The sequence below is a fragment of the Mugil cephalus genome, chromosome 14, assembly GCF_022458985.1.
Source record: "Mugil cephalus isolate CIBA_MC_2020 chromosome 14, CIBA_Mcephalus_1.1, whole genome shotgun sequence".
NCBI classification, from domain to species: domain Eukaryota; kingdom Metazoa; phylum Chordata; class Actinopteri; order Mugiliformes; family Mugilidae; genus Mugil; species Mugil cephalus.
In genome coordinates, this window is record NC_061783.1 from 17512511 (window position 1) to 17528669 (window position 16159).

At 43.2% G+C, this 16159-nt stretch overlaps 3 protein-coding genes across 7 annotated transcripts in view; 1 reads left to right on the forward strand and 2 right to left on the reverse strand.

The window, feature by feature from the left end:
* Positions 1–1817: 1817 nt before the first annotated feature.
* On the reverse strand, positions 1818–8627 carry LOC125020201 (protein phosphatase 1 regulatory subunit 36). 2 transcript variants are annotated; one of them, XM_047605509.1, is made up of 11 exons: positions 8525–8627; positions 8261–8325; positions 8075–8158; positions 7757–7893; positions 7429–7498; positions 7229–7327; positions 6929–7063; positions 5491–5533; positions 4520–4719; positions 3000–3200; positions 1818–2331 (listed from the first exon to the last, which is right to left on the reverse strand). In XM_047605509.1, the coding sequence occupies exons 1-11, from the start codon at positions 8552–8554 to the stop codon at positions 2064–2066; spliced, it is 1332 nt and encodes a 443-aa protein (XP_047461465.1). In that variant the 5' UTR covers positions 8555–8627; the 3' UTR covers positions 1818–2063. The 2 variants fall into 2 exon arrangements, with proteins under 2 accessions (XP_047461465.1, XP_047461466.1); XM_047605510.1 differs by lacking the exon at positions 3000–3200.
* A 766-nt stretch (positions 8628–9393) lies between these two features.
* On the reverse strand, positions 9394–14590 carry LOC125019587 (probable thiopurine S-methyltransferase). 4 transcript variants are annotated; one of them, XM_047604441.1, is made up of 9 exons: positions 14488–14590; positions 12311–12433; positions 11996–12088; positions 11753–11885; positions 10302–10354; positions 10140–10214; positions 9969–10054; positions 9794–9838; positions 9394–9611 (listed from the first exon to the last, which is right to left on the reverse strand). In XM_047604441.1, exons 2-9 carry the CDS (start codon positions 12415–12417, stop codon positions 9493–9495), a joined length of 711 nt encoding a protein of 236 aa, XP_047460397.1. In that variant the 5' UTR covers positions 12418–12433; positions 14488–14590; the 3' UTR covers positions 9394–9492. The 4 variants fall into 4 exon arrangements, with proteins under 4 accessions (XP_047460397.1, XP_047460398.1, XP_047460395.1 ...); XM_047604442.1 differs by having other exon boundaries at positions 12311–12436; positions 14491–14555; XM_047604439.1 differs by lacking the exon at positions 14488–14590 and adding an exon at positions 13609–14023.
* Positions 14591–15594: 1004 nt separating this feature from the next.
* Positions 15595–16159, forward strand: part of LOC125019586 (exostosin-1c) — an 83810-nt gene continuing 83245 nt past the window's right edge. The window contains exon 1 of the mRNA XM_047604435.1: positions 15595–16137. The gene's annotated coding sequence lies outside the window, so the exon portion shown is untranslated. The remainder of the gene's footprint in view (positions 16138–16159) is intronic.

The following is a 16159-nucleotide window of genomic DNA, read 5'->3' on the forward strand; positions in this document are numbered from 1 at the left end:
CCAGACCCCTTTTGGAAACCGTGAATCCTACACAGAAACCGAATTACAAGGTGACTTCCTTTATATAAAAAAAAGAAAGACAGAAAAAAGGAGGCGAAGGACCAATAAATGTAGGTATGTTTGCATGAAATGTGAATGAACTCCTCCTGCATTAACTATGAAAGTTGAAAATAACATGCTCGACGTGGCTTTACCAATTAACCCCAGATGGGGAGACATATGAGTCACAGCCATTAGAAAGCTTTACTCATTAGTGCCACTCTCTCATCTTAAAAAAAGGAACTTGAAAAGAGACTTGCATCACGCTGACGACTGATTAAACCGAATATCGTCGCGCGCGACGGCTAATGACAATTTGGCTTTTTTAATGAGGTGGTTTCATACTTTTGAGTGTGAGTGGAACTTGTAACGTAATGAATTCGTGACACGAACCTTCACCTTGACGTGTCCTAGTTTGAATTGTGATTTTCAGAGCTCACGGGACGAGTGGGGGGTGGAGGGGGGCAATCAATGGATAATTACGCTCATTTTGCTCCTTTTCCTTGGGCTCGCTGGTACATGTTTCCAAAGCAGGCATTTTCACGAAGCCGTTTCAGGGACAAAAAAAACACGCGGAGACATCAGATAAAAGAGCAGCCAAGTGTGATCTTACTGGAATTAAAGTTTAGCTTCCAAATGACGAGAAACGCATACAGTCCTACTTCAAGATACAACCTTCATGCTTGCGTGATAAATATGAAGCTGTTAGCTTATGCAGTAGTTAGCTCAGCAGTAGGAATCTGTCAAACAGCAAACAGTTCATTTTTGAGCTTTCTAAGTGTTGATAGAGTCTGGTCTTTATGCTAAGCTAAGCTAGGTACCGAACAGGCTTGAGGCTGGTATTCGTCTTCCTTCTTTCTCTAAACAAGAAGGTTAATCAGCACATTCCCTCAACCGATTAAACATTTTCTTCTAGCTCGCTTCTGTCAATTACAGATGGCGGCCTCTGCTCCACGGCCCGTGTAGCGCCTCCTCGATTATTTATTCAGCCCGGGCAGAAAGAGGGACCCGTTAACCGATAAGGCAGGTCTCACTCTGTCAAGCGTCTGACGACCGGCCTGGCATCAGTCACAGGGCACTGGAGGCAAGGAGGACAGGGGAGGAGACACGGAGAGAAAGTGAAAGTAACCGTCGGGGGACAAAGACGAGACAGCAGGGGAAGAAGAGAACTGTACATTCTTTCCTCATCCTTATTAGATGGCTTTCATTTGTGTCAGAGAGGGCTAACAAGCAAGAAACTGCATGTCCCAGACTCGGTCAAAACAGAGCACTTGACTTGATTGTTTTGAGTGCGAAGCGGCTTGCGTTTAAATCGAGAGCACTTCAAATTTTTTGAAACTAATTTAAAATATATCTCGTTCTCCCATCCCCCATCCTAATGCGCACGCTCCCCAGACCTCCTCCTCAGAGGGCTTAACTCTGCTCCTGGTGTCCCAGATTACACAGCCAATTAGGGCGGAGGCAAAGCCCCTTCTGCTACCGAGCCTGGCTGGAGTGAGAGTGTGTGAGCATGTGTGTGTGTGTGTGTGTGTGTGTGAGCGTGTGTGTGTGTGGCACCGGTTCACGTCACCGTCGGGCTGGTGCGAGGCCGCACAAGGACAAAATGTGACACAGACGTCTAACGGAAAACCTTCAGCGGTCTGAATAAAGGAGAACACCAGTCAGGATGACAAACCCGATATGAAAAATGCATTTTTTTTTTTTTTTTTTTTTTTAAGCCAATAGTGTCCAAGGTGAATTATGCATACATACACTGTGGACAAAGTGGAGGCCTTCAGAGTTGTTAAGGATTTTATTATATTTTATTCAACAGCACCTCCCGCTGGCAAATACCACACAGGTTTATATGCAGAGGCGCCTTTAATTTTAACAAATGAATAGATCCCTCATTGTTGTAGAAGCACCACCAGGCTGAAAGCCACTGTATAAGTAGAACATCATTTACCAAAACCCAGAAGTTACGTGAATCCTTTCTCTTGGTTTCTGACCACACAAGACTTTCTTCCAGTTTCACATGTGTACATTTAGGATGTGAGGTCAGTGGAAGCTGCAGAGCTTTTAGCGTTCGTGTGGGCGGCGCTCGCGTATCTGGCCAGACCTTTTGACTTGGTTCCGACGAAGGACGACTTGCTAGCTTGAACGTACTTGATTCCAGAAGGCTCCGCGCTTTTGCCCTTAACGTCACCGCCTTCTTCGCCGTCCTCATCCTCGCCTGTGTTGCTGCTCTCTTCTCCGCGGGGCATCAGGGTGCTGCGGCTGAACTGAACCAGCGGCTCGCCCAGAATCCCAAAACTGATTCAATAAAACGAGAGATAAATAATAATAGATTAGCTTAATGCTGCCATACAGAGCCACTCGTACCAGATCAAAAATATGCAGCAAAAAGGATGAGAACTACTGAATTAGATGGATTTTTTTATGTTTGATGTGCATTTAAATGTCAGTAAGTTATATTAATATAAGCATTTTTGTGTATATGGTGTAAAAGCTATAGGATGGCATGCAAAAAACATTAAAACGTACTACACTGAGGATAATGTGACAATAATATCATGTAAAATAGATCATAGTTTTAAAATGCTCATTACAGCCAACTGGTATAACCAGACCACATTTCATTTTTTGGGCAGCTTTAAGCCATGATCTGAATTTTTCTGCCGCGCAGAGACAGCAGATGGCAGATTCTCTTGTATACATAATAAAACCACTGGAAGCTGCGGCAGCTTCCTGTGAGGAAGGTCATTAGTGAGATAACAACCAAGATATTTTGTTTACGAGCCGGTGGATCAAACCACGGCGAAAATGCAGAAAACACAACGTGATGAGCGAGAAGGTGGCGCCAACAGCTACTTGACGCAGGGCAGAAACCGTGGCGCTGGTAAAACAGACACATCACGGACGTGACCACACTAAACCCCCCCCCCCCCGAGACCTGCGCGTCGTGTAATGTTTTACGCCACCTGACGCCGGCCAGCTGCCGGTGGAGCCGCTCCGCCAGGGCCTCGGCGTCGCGGCGCTGGGCCTCCGGCGGGCTCCGACTTCCCGCCCGGGCGCCCGGGAACAGATGGGGCGAGCGTTCTTTGGGCGAGGGCAGCAGAGACACCATCAGAGGGGAGCGCTGATTAACGGCGCTGCCGAGGGCCGGGCGCCCCCGGGACGCTCTGGAAAAAACGGTCAGGATGAGAAACAAGGCCAGAAAATACATTTTCTCTCTCCGACGCCTGCGGGACGAGCGTCAAACCGATGACATCGCCTTCGCCGTAAAAATTAACCGAATGTTTTATTAACAAATGTCTGCTTATATAAAAATCCATCCGTGACAACAGCTGTGTAAACCGTCTGAGAGGGCGACATTCCGCGCATATTCCGTTTTGTCATACGTATTTATAGTGGAAAGCTAAATATCGAGAGCTAATTCATCAGGAAGGCTGCTGTAGTCGAACCTTCAACGTCCAGGTGCAGTTCCAGACCAAATAAAAATATAGAAGATATACACTACCAGTCAAAAGTTTGGAACTGAATGAGAAGGCGTGTCCAAACTTTTGCCCGGTAGTGTATATGTTCTAATGGATTTTTTAATGCACGCTCTTTTTTTTTTTTCTTTTTCTTTTTTAATGTGTGTGTTTATGTTATGTACATTCACACTCAGGAGGAGAGCTTCGCTGCGAGCCCAGCTTTTGATTGTTTGGCCTCAGCCTGACAGCGGGAGAGAGCGCCGGGCCTCTGACAGCTTACACAACTGCCAATCTCGTGTCAGACGCGACTGAGCAACATAAAACAGGCTGTCAGACAGTCTCTCCTATCAGGCAGGGCCACAAATCTGCCCGCATCAATCATATTTCAGTTGCGAGGCCTGACGCGGCATCCGTCAAGTGCAACGGCTCCGCTCCCTGAGCTCTGGAGCCGTTTGCTGCAACACGGTGTGATTCGAAAATAGTGTAAGACTGGTTGCACTTACTGAGGGTTTAAATAAAAACACGAGCGGTAGCTTTTGTTTTGAGGTTGGAAAATGTTAAAGGAGCGACGCTGCGTTGATGTTGTTGCCACGGTGATGTAAAGTAAAAGGTATTATGGTTTTTTCACTTTGCAGAGACAAGATTTTACAGACATTCCTGATCAATTCAATCTCACCATCGATTCATCCTATCTACTCGTGTTGCACAACTGCTAGTAGGTGGTGTTTATTCTCCATTTGGTGGCCTTTTAGTTCAGCGCGGTGCATCATATGAATGGTGGGGTGACAGAATTATTGAAAGTTGTGCTCCTGCTGGCTGTACAACAACAAAACAAATTTCAAAAACCGGTTTGGTAATTGATTTTTCAAGTGCTGCTAATATTCAGAGCACTAGATACAAGAAAGAACCTCTTCACAGGCAGTAAATATGTCGTCCTTGGTGTTGAAACAGGTGTTAAAATTGAATGCTTCGTGCATTTAAACGCCTCATTACCAGAGCACGGCCTTTATCCTACTTTAATGCACCTCTGCCTGAAAGCATTTTTATTTCCCGTCTCCCGGTGGTCAGCAGCCCCCATTGTTCTCGCGTCTCCCTCGGTCGCGCTCCTCACCGCCGCGTTGAAGGCGTCAGAGTATAAAAGCCGGCCCACCTCCTGCTGGACGTCCCTCAGGTCCTTCCTGCCGAACGTCACCCACGCCGCGTAGCAGAAGAAGCTGTACAAGCACTGGAAACGAGAGCCAATCAGAATCAGATCGGGTCATCAACAGGAGTCCTGAGTGATCTGATCACAAGTGTCCAGCTTTAAGTATGTGTTTACAGCTAGCGTCAAAATGTGTCTTGTGCCACCGGTTCAGAAAAGAAACACAGAAAATCCAGACGAGAGAGACAAAAAACGATGCGCATTTATCTTTGCGTCAGTCCTTTCCTTGAAGTCATTTGTTTGGACATTCATCTACTTAGTCCTGCTCTCACCATTCCACGTTCCGAGCACGGGCCCAGGTGGCCACTTATTCCTCTGTGTTTCTGAAAGGTCGCGGCAGCTATTTCTGTCCAAAAAAGGTCACACGCGGAGAAGGCAATGGATCGCCGCTGTTAGTGTGATTTTTCTCTCCCCTTCCAGCCACCTGGCTAAATACTGGAGAGAGCCTGTCTAAGCAAAGCACCTGCGTTGAATCAACATCTCCTTCCACTGACTAATTCATTCAGGCCACCAGGCGTAACCGGCGCTCAATGTCGATCTGTTCGCGGCGAAGTGGCCTCCGCTCCCGCTCCCACCAGAGGAAGGGTCTGTTTTTGTGCGCAGATGAGGCAGCGCAGTTTCAAATGTTTCCATGTGCTGCCTCCGCGAGGAAAGAATGTCAGGTCCGTTACAGGATTCAGTGATTCGCAGTAGCACAGATTAGGATTTATATTAATCAGTGGCTAACATTCTTGATAATATTAAAAATTACGGTGATGAATGTATGTGTGCCGGAGTGTTGTGATTAGCACATACCGCATGCAGTAGCCATTCAGTTCTGTCTGAGGACACCTGGCGCCTGGAGATACACATATTCAGAAAATATAGAAAAAATAAAGAAATAAAAACAATAATAAGAGTCACAAAAACTTCAGCTAATAAAAAAAATGCTTCCAGGTTAGAGGACAGAAGGCTGAGGGATGTGAGGCCGTCGCTTCATTCAAAAGCTCCTAAAAAGACTTTCTGCTTCATGTTTAACCATTCAGAGTTAGTTTGTGAGTTTAGTACTTGGCTTTGGACATTTTTGGTTTCTTTTTTTGATCGTTGATTATTGAATACAGACACTGGTTTGGCCTCTAGGAATCCAGGTTACAACTCAGAACTAGAACAACGGACTAATAAAATTCTGTGACAGAGCTAGTCGGATGCGAGGCTAACAGCTGACCCACCTGATCATGGGGCCAAAGAAGCAAACTACGAATGATGAGGTGGATGACATCGAAGGAAATCCCTAGATTCACTCACCAAGGACATTTGTGCTGTCAGAGTACAGCAGCAAAGTATCGTAGATGTGGCGGAGGAGGTGAAAGCTTCACGAATACAGAACGCGGAAAAGGACAAATGACTCATACATCTTGGAAGTGTATGAGTGATGAACTGAAACAATGTCCAAGTATAGAGCAGTTTAAGAAAAAGTATGAAAACACGATTTTTAAAAAGTACAAGGATGAAACTGATTGAAGATTATAAAGGTTGACATAGTTTCTTTTATTCTTTCTTTCTTTCTTCATTGTTATGTTGACGACTGTTGGTTTTACTGTAGTATTAGTAGTTGGTTTATTTTGTTAATGTTGGGAGTATTCTTCTTGTTATTAGTCTTCTTCTTCTTCTTATTATTATTATTATTATTATTATTATCATTATTATTATTATTTGGAAGTGGGTTAATTATTCATTACTTGTGTAGGCTGAAGGGGTGGGACTAGTTTCTATTTCCTCTGCTCCTTTTTAAACATGCAAAGGACAAACTTGTTTGGCTCTTTGGTTGTTGTTGATGCTTTTTTTTAACATATATAATAAAACAATACTCCTGCACATGTATGTAGACTGAAATGAATTGTTATTCATGTACATGGATCTCTTCTTAATCTGATTTTAATAAAAGTGATTGGGGGGAAAAAAGCCACAGTCCTAGTTTGGTTTTGATGAGTTTTTTAAAGGTAAAAATTACAATGTAGCAAATCTATATAAGAATAGTTATGAAGGTTAGATGGTTCCTAAAATATGTCATACTGGGCTAGATGAAAATATGAGTGATGATATTTGCGCCTCAATCCAATAAGATGATCAAACATTTAAAAGCATGCATATAATAAAAACAACCTAGATCCCAAAAGAAACAAATAAATCCTAATAAGTGTAAAATTCTGGTAAGGTGAGAATAAGAAGAGCGCTTTCTCCACCACCTACTTACTTTTGATACGTTGGCCGCTGTTCCCTCCCCAGATCCATCAATAGGCTGAAGTAGCAAACAGCCAGCTTCTTTTGAGCGATCTCCTTTTTGGCCGAAGTCTCTGCCATCATCTTGTGCTCCGTGATGATGTCCACACTGATGTGTAGGTTAAAAAAACGGGTGACAACATTAAAGCGTACAGAGCATGACAGAACACAGGCCACGAACATGGGCAAATAAAGGAAACTGAAAGAAACACAGGCAGTGACTGTAAAAAAAAAAACACAGGAGAAGACAACAATCACCAGCCCGCATACTTACAACCCTGAAGATGCAGTTTTGTTCTCCAGAGACTTGTGTTCAAAGAAGAAGGACAGGTAAAGTAGAAGCGCAGTCAGGACTTCATCAAGTTCTTTACACCTAGACACAGAAAGGAAAGTCATTGTAACGTGTGTAAGATGTTTTCATTTGATATACCAGCAAAGGAAACTGTGTGTATTCACGTCACGTGTGGCCGTTACCTCAGTACATCCAGAAAGCAGTATGGGATGGGAAGCAAATAATTCTCCTGCAGCAAACTGACAGCCACCTCTACAACACAGAAAGCTCTGTGAGAACAGGATCAAAGACCGGCTCTCATTCCCGAAGGGCAATGTTTAGTGTTATTTCATATCGATATTTGCAGAGAAAGTTGAAAAGCAACCATTATAAGAAATAAAATAGACCACACATTGCACAGAGAGATGCGTCAGTGAGCTAAATCCACATTATTTCACTTCTGTGTGCAAATACTCAAAAATGCAAATTAATTATATAAATTTTGGTAAAAATAAAACTCTAAAAACTTGCGTTTAACATCATCAATGGTGACTCGGTCCCCCTGCCTGCTCATCACAGACGACCTGTATTCATTCAGGTGAGCCGGCCTCAGATTCTTTATGGTGCTTTGGCGCCCCCTGTGGTTCAGAGTGCAGACCTCAGCCAACCTGAGGAGACAACGGTAAAGGACATGTGTAGGTTGATGTGAAAGGTTAAGGAAAATAACGTGGAAAGGGTTGCTTTTAAAATATAAATAAATAAATGAAGATGAAAAAAAAAAAAATAACGAATGTGTTTCTAGGGTTACCACAAACAAAGCTTAGGCAAGTTCAACAGACTCCGGCCTACCACTGCGCTCGCTGCTGAAGCTCGTTAATATCGACATAGGTTTGATTTTTTTTCCCCAAAACACCTTCCTCTGTTGGACAAGATCTGTAAAGGAAGAATCTGTTAAATATATTATATCTTAACAACGTCTCTTGTGCAACTGTTAACTGTTACTTCCAAGTGCACAGCGGCTATTTTTCCACTCACCTGACAAACTCCACAGTCTGGGATTCATTATTCCACACCCAGCGACCTGAAGGCAGAGCACTCACCTGAAAGGCACTCATTTAATGTTAGTTATACTTTCAAAGTGTAAAAACTTACGGTGACGGACATTTTGACCGGTTACAGAAGTAACACAAATAACGATACTAGTCATATTTGCGGTTAAAAAAAACTGTAAAGGCTTATTGTCACATCATCTTCAAACTTTTCTTTTACAAAGTCGTCTCTCATTGTGTAACAACTTACATTTTTTATGTCCTTTGGGTATTTTGTCATTTCTGCAAACAAAACTTAGTTTGACCGAAGTTATGCTACTTCCGCTTTACGCAGCGTTAGTTACCGTATCCAGGCAACAGCCAATGGGGAAGAAGTAGGTCCCAACACGGAAGCAAGTTATTTACACTATGTATGTATTAGTTATTATTAGCTTATTATTCATTATTAGTTTATACACGCAATGGTACTGCTTAATACTTCGACAAATTTCATGCTTGTAGGTCAAAAATACTGAAATATTTATATTTTATTAAAACATTAACTTTTAACCATAGTGCAAAATGAACAAGCGAATTCTGGATTGCAGCACGTCTACTTTTAAAAACTTATTGCATGCAGTGTTCAGTGTAAATACTTAAAAACAATATCAATACTTATTCTGAAACATTGCTATTTAAAACTGTAGTTTTTATATAGGCCTACTGTATTTTTTAAGTTGTTTCTATACTTATTACACCAAACACAAATTCTTTGTATGTGTGAGCACGTGTCAATAAATCATATTCAGTCTGGACAGGCTGACATTGACACTGATGTATTAACTTACTGCTGAAGCAAAAGTCACTTTAATATGTCATCAGTTTTGCGGATATATGTTAAAGGCCAAGTGTTTGTGAGGCTGAGCTGATGATTATTTAACCGCACAGTTAACGTTTGATGCTAGAGACTTCCGAAAGAAAGAGTTTAGATTGTGTGGTTTTTGCCAGTATAAAACAACACAACTTGAGTAGGCGAGTGGTTTCATCAGCTCCACAGTTACTGTGGTTACTGTAGAAATCTGCAGCTGGAGGGGAACCAACACACAAAACAACAACAAACAAAAATAACACACAACGATCTTGCTTAGAAACATGATTTGTTTTTGCTTTTATTTAAATTCTTTATGAAAATTCACGAGTTAAAAATTTCCTACAGTCTCCAGACTCCAGAGCTAGTTGTTAACTGCTCTTTGTAGTGAGGAGGTACACGTTTTCTTTTAAAGAGTCCAGCCCCCAGCTTCGCTGTCTGTCGGTCATAGCGTCCACTGAAAGCAGTTCCTCAATATCGCAGCTTTTTCCTGAAGAAAACAAGAAAAACACAGTTTTAAAAAAATGAATAAATATAATCTACAGATCTAACAAGCATCCACAGATCCCTCGCGTGTCATCCTGTCATTTATTTATGATACATTTTGGCTAGAAAATACCAGAATCACACGCACAAAAAACTGAAGCCATAATTGATTTTAATAATACTCACCGAACAGGCTGTGCAGTTGCTCATCCGGCACAAAAAAGGGAGGTCCTATGAGACAAACACAGACACAAAGAGCTTTTACATTTCACCAAACTCATTGGCCTCTTCCAGGCAGATTAAAGACCAGAGACGTCTATGCATATGTATAAATATCCCAACGCACAATGTAGAAAAGTACCTGTATACAATTCAGGATTGTAAATCAAAGTGTCCAGAAGGTATCTGCAGTCTTTGGCCATCAGAGAAATGATGAGAGCCGCATACCTGAAAGATAAATCAAATAAGAAGATGGAGACATGGAACACACTGTTTTCTCAGGTAAGTATAAGAGAGTTTGATCTCATCTTACTTTTCTCTGTCTCTTGGGTTGATGGCCACCAGAGAGCCCCTGTCCCAAATCGCTCCGAACTGGCCCTCGATGGAACTGTGAAATTGAGGAAAAAAATATCATTTGATAAAAGCGACTCAACCTCTAAGAGGCATTAAGAAAAGCACCTGCCATGTTCCTCACCTGGAAAAGTTGTACAGGTCGCTCTGATACAGGGAGATGTTTTTCTCTGAGCTCTGTGGTACAAAGAGAGTGTGACATTACACATTATTTTATACCGTCATTGCAGTTTGAGCAAATGCTGTAATGTTCTCGCAGTTAGGTCCACGTGTTGCTGGACGTCTTAAAGTGCAGCCTCACAGCTTTAGACTCAGACTTTATTTGTCATTCAGATTTGCATCAGATAAGAAAAAGATAAACATATTGCACAGTGTAATTACTGGGTAATATTACACAGCAATACGGCACAGAGGTCCTAGGTGGGTGTGTGTGGGCGAATTTAATTTAAGTGTAGTCAAATCCAAAGTAGAGGAGGGAGTTTAGGAAGAGAAAGTTTCTTTAAAACGTATCCCTCTTTTTCAAGGGTTCAAAGGTAATTGGACGATTAAATCAAAAGCTATTTTCTTTTTGGACAGATGGGAAATATTTCTTCGGGTACACGCTGTTTCCAAGTGTGGCAGTTGTGTTTGGAAAGTGTTGCTGGAACCCCACGAAATGAAAATTGAAGTGAAACAGGCCTTCCTAAAGCTGCATAAGCCAGAGTATGGCGCACACGCACTGGTGAGCTCAGCAACATGAAAAGGCACGAGGACGGGAAGATCTCATTACTCTCTCCAGGCAGTATCCAGCCCCATGAAGAACACTCTCTGGGAGGTAGGCACAACATCACCCAAGACTCCTGTAGAGATGGGACTAACTAAAAGAGTTGGTGTCAAGGTGTAAACCCTTCATAAACCTCAAGATTAGACCTCAAATCACCCATAAGAGTGGGACTTGTGATGTAAACCATGCAACGTCATACGTAAAAGATCTTTGGAGCAGTGTGATGCATGACTTCAAATGGCACAAGGTCACTAATGTTCATTCTGAAGTGGATAAGGATGTAGTGTCTGCACACATTCAGCCAGATGAACCAAAGATGAATGGGCGGTGCAAGGACAGACGACCAAGAACACACCGTGAAAGCAACAGCAAAGGAGTTTTTTTCATCACATATCATTTGCTGAAGACAACACTAAAAGCAGAAACAGCTTCTGGCAAACAATAAGTAACAGCTGCACTGAAGACCTGGCAAAGCAGCACGAGGAGGAGAACAATTCTTTGTCGACGTCCATAGAATCCAGACTTTGGGCCGAATTGAGAGATGCTGAACTAAATGTATTAAAAGTGAGCCCTTGGAAATAAGGGACTGTGCATAAAAATTATATACTTCTTTAATAACCTCCCAAATTAAAGCTTAGATTGTGCACTTTAAGACTATGTTCATTATAACTGTGACTTAAATAAGTTTCGGAAAACACCTAAAAATGTCCAAAAACATATAGACAGGATGGCAAAGACATGGATCCAGGTAAAAACTATCAAACACGCGGTGATCCCTCAGTGTTAACACACATTTAACATACTTCACCTACCCTGTAAACCTTTGCTCCAGGCATCTCCGGCACGGGCTCCTCACTGTACGTCATGTTGTTCTCCTCAAAGAAAGCTCGAATAGCCTTCTCCGATATCTCCACCCCGACCACTGAATGGCCCATGTCCGCCAACCTGAGAGTCACACAGCAGGAGGGGAGGGGGGGGGGGTAAAGTTGTTATATGTTATTATAGGGTCAGCAGTAGCTGGCGTGTTTTATTGGACTTGGAGAGGTTTTGAATACCACTTCATATCCACGGCTTTCCCACAGAGCGGGAAGAAGAAGCGAACACCTGTTCGTCCGTTGAGAACTTTATCAATGTTGCTCTCCAGCATCCTACGAGGGGAAAAGAAAAACACTAGATCACTCCAGTAAGAGATTAACACGTTCCTGGGTGTGTGTTTCAGATAGCTGGGGTTGAATTACTCTGAGTGAACATCTCAGCTTTATGAAAAACGCTGCAGTGTCTGGACTGAAGCCTGGTGTGTGGTCTCTATTTGCCGTATAAATAAGTCGATTTTCCACAGACAAACAGGTAGATAACAGTCCTCTCCTTACATGTGCACTTGCGGAAGATGGAAGCCGATTTTGCCCTCCTGCCAGCGTTCCTCCCACTCCCCGAGGCCCATGAACCGGTCCGCCTGCGGCGCCAGCATGCTGGTCATGTTTGCCTGACCCCAACTGGAGGAGCAGAGAGCGAAGAGCAGAGAGGCAGAGGAAGAGAACGTGGAGAATGGAGTGAATGGCGTCCACGTCTGCGGTCGGAGGCAGGGAGGGCGAGAACACATGATGCGCACGTCCTCGCACATAAACACATATACGACAGCTGTGCGGTGCAGTAAACGCACACGAACGTTAAGATGGGGGGGGGACGAGCGTTTAGAGAGGTGCTTACGGGGTTAGAAAACTTGAGCCAAGTCGTGCGGACTGTTCTTGCCTTTGCCACCCTGTCAGCCAGGAAACACCCTCAACCTCCACACCGTCATGGTGTGTTGGTGAAAGAGAACCTTTTTTTTTTTGTTCCGTTTGCTTGGTTGTTTCGACATTTTTCCTTATTTGTGCGCTTGCTGTGTGTGCTCTGCTCACGTGCCAGTGCTGCGGTTTCAAGCGGGGTGGGATTGTGGGAGGGATGAAAAGAGTGGGCGAAAAAAAATTAGGAAGGATTAAAGTCCTTTCTGTCACGTTGATGCCTGCGAAACCGCTTCCAATAAAGACAGACAATTAAAAAATAAATAAATAAAACTAGAGCAAAGTAGAAGCTAGCTAGGGCACACTGTCAGGACGCAGGCGAATGAAACAATGGTTTGGGGCCCTGTGTGGCGAAAAAAAAAAATGTGAAAGGAGGCCCCAGAGATGGCTGTTTTTTTTTTTTTTTTTTTTTTTTTTGGGAAGTTTTGTCATAAACTTCCCAAAAGCAATCAAACCAATGTCGTGATATTCCACAACTCCTCTTTCGTTCACTCTGCCCTTTCATTTATTTGAGCTGCGGAAGGATTTGCACGTGCAGTTTTTTGCCAAAGAAAAACAAATGACGTCACTGGAATCTAAAGTATCCAACACCTGAATCACAGAGACGTCAGTCAGGGTAAAATGTCGCAAAGCTGCATTTTTTTAGTCTGCAAGTCAGCCCGTATGATATTTATCTCAAATACAAATGCCGACCATTCCTGCCAACCCAACAATGACACATGGTGATGAATGAATAAATAAATAAATACATTAAAAACTTAACTAATGACTTGCATAACGCGAGAAGACGTTCCTGGTGTGAAGAATTTGAGTTAATCGTTACACAATACGCAGTTAAATAATACGCCGTGTAGGCAGTTTCATAACAATGTGAGGTTCTCGCTTACCCAGCAGCAGACTGGCACGAAACCAACCACAGAACTTTTAAAATATTGCCCCGCATGTTTGACTGTACCTTTCCTCGAACGAACACGGGACTACGGCGAGACGACCCCCTGGCAGCGGTACCCACACCACCTTTTGTAATCGATGCAAGGTAACGTTGTCTGGGTTTATGTGTCCCGAGTTTGGTTTATCAGGCAACCGGCTCGTTTTACTACGCGTACACGAGCGCAGGCAAAGGGAACGGAGAGATGGCGAAAACGCGGCCTGGCAGGAAAAAATCGGGGATTAGAGAAATTTTATCGAACGCGCTTTTACTTCTGGGTTGGGAGGAGCTTGATGCTGCATTCAGGGAACATACGGAAATTTCAGATTTAGATTTAACAGACGTTTTCCTCAAAGTCGAAACGAATATTTTATAGGACTCGACTGTCACTAGCCAAGCACAATGCAGTATAACAGAATACTAATTCCACTACTAATAATAATAGTATTAGAAATAGTTTGATTAAAGATAAATATACCACATAACTGTACAGATAGAGTCAGATTGTACAGATTGTACTGTATGTGGCTTGTTAGCGTAATCACTGTGGGATGTCAATATTGATGCACTTGAGATGGGTTTGTCTTCGCTGAAATTTGATCAGAACTTCGCCCATTACAATTAAATGCATTCTGTATATGGACATAAATTACACCTGAAGTATTTTGTACACAACAGCAGCCACGGAAACTGGGTCCACAATGAACAGTACAATACAGCTCAATATTATGACACAGTGATAAAAAAAAATAGGAAACTAGACATTTGTACTGAGATTACATACATATTCACTTTTATACTGTATCACTGAATATTTGCAAACTGAAACGCAACTTACTCGTCAATGGACGCTCAGAGACGCCCACTGTCCAAACTACCTCTGTAGTTCCCAAACTGTCCCGGCTGCTTTTAGTTTCATACAGTCTGAGCAAGTTCTAGAGACTACCGCCTATGTGAGCAATTAACTAAAGAGCTATTGAACCAATCAGAGCGCTAGGTGGGCGGGGCTTAGCGAGACGATAACAGCTGTAATTAAATCATCATATGATCATATCAGGGATCTACGTGCCTTTGCCATGCCTGTCTGAAAAATTTCTTCTGACGTGATATAGAAAGAAAAGAACATTTGACTTCAGTCTCGTTTCTTTTCCTTTTTTTCTTAGTTTAAAATCTTTCTGTAAAGCCACACTGGGATAGTGACAGCTGCCACTAATCCTCAGAAAGCCTGTGCGCTGTTGCTCAGTGATTAGTTTCGCTTCCCCCAGCCTGCGTCTCTTCACACTCGGTTTGGTTGAGCGCTGCGCTGGAGCCAGGAGACAGATCCGCACATAAGATATTCTCCACTACTAGTCCGCCGCTAGGGAGTCGGTGTGAGGAAATGAAATGCCTTCACCCGGACGCAGAGCGGCGCAGGAGTTTCAGAAATCTCTGGCTCACTGCAGAAACAAGGCGCTCAGTCACCCCGAGCTCTGTCTCTCTCACTGTTATTATCATGTATGATAATTTGGTCACAGAGCATTTGAAAGAGATGTTCGATACAAGAATGTCTAAATATATGTGTATATATTTAGATTTATAAACGCACACTGCTGCCCATAAAGAATATTTTTTTCGACCTCTTCTCATAATTGTGACAATGTAATTTATATAAATAGGAATAAAAAAAAAAATGTGTCTGAAAACACATATAGTGTAGCATTTAGGCAAACTACATAGCGTGTGCTATCATAAAACCACAGATTATTAGCATCTGACCGGATGTTTGGCCACACGCACGCTTCTTTAATAACTGGAGCGCACAGTGTCTGATTGTTGCCAAAAATGAAGAGGCCTGTCACTGAATTGTAATTTAGTGTTGCGTAATAATGCGTTACAGTCCATTTTTATCGCTTCTGGCTTAAAGCCTAAAACTCTCTCTTTGTTTTTTTCAAAGAACAGACCCACCTAATATTACTGAAACACTAAAAAATCCTCCCGGGTAGCTGTCCCTCGAACCAAGTCAAGATCTAAATGTGGCCCAGTGTTTACAGAGTGTGTCCGCATGCTTTCCGCAAACACTGTTATCTTCATCCACAACAAAAGCCACGGCAAACACGAGATTAAACGAGCCCCGAGAAACGCAACGCTCCTTCCGCGTCCGTTTAATTCCTGCGCGTAATTCGGTGCTTCCAGAGCGCTCCAGCTGCTCGGGGTCGCATCCAGATGTGTGTGTGTGTTTTTCTTTACGGTGAGACGACGAGCTCTCGGAGGCAGCTCTGAACCAATCGCCACCGCCCGGGGGCGGGTCGTGTGTGTGTGAACTGTTGTGGGTATGGAAAATGGACAATTTATCGCGCACATTCATCACTGAGCATCCCGACGGGGGAGACCTGCGACTGCACCTCGGATTGATTCGCAAATGTCCGGCCGTGGCGTGAAAAGGAAAATCACCAAAGAGGAGGAAGAGGAGGAGGAGGAGGGGGAGAAGAGGAGCGCGGTTCGCCACCCGGTAAGAGCGAGCTCCGTATCGG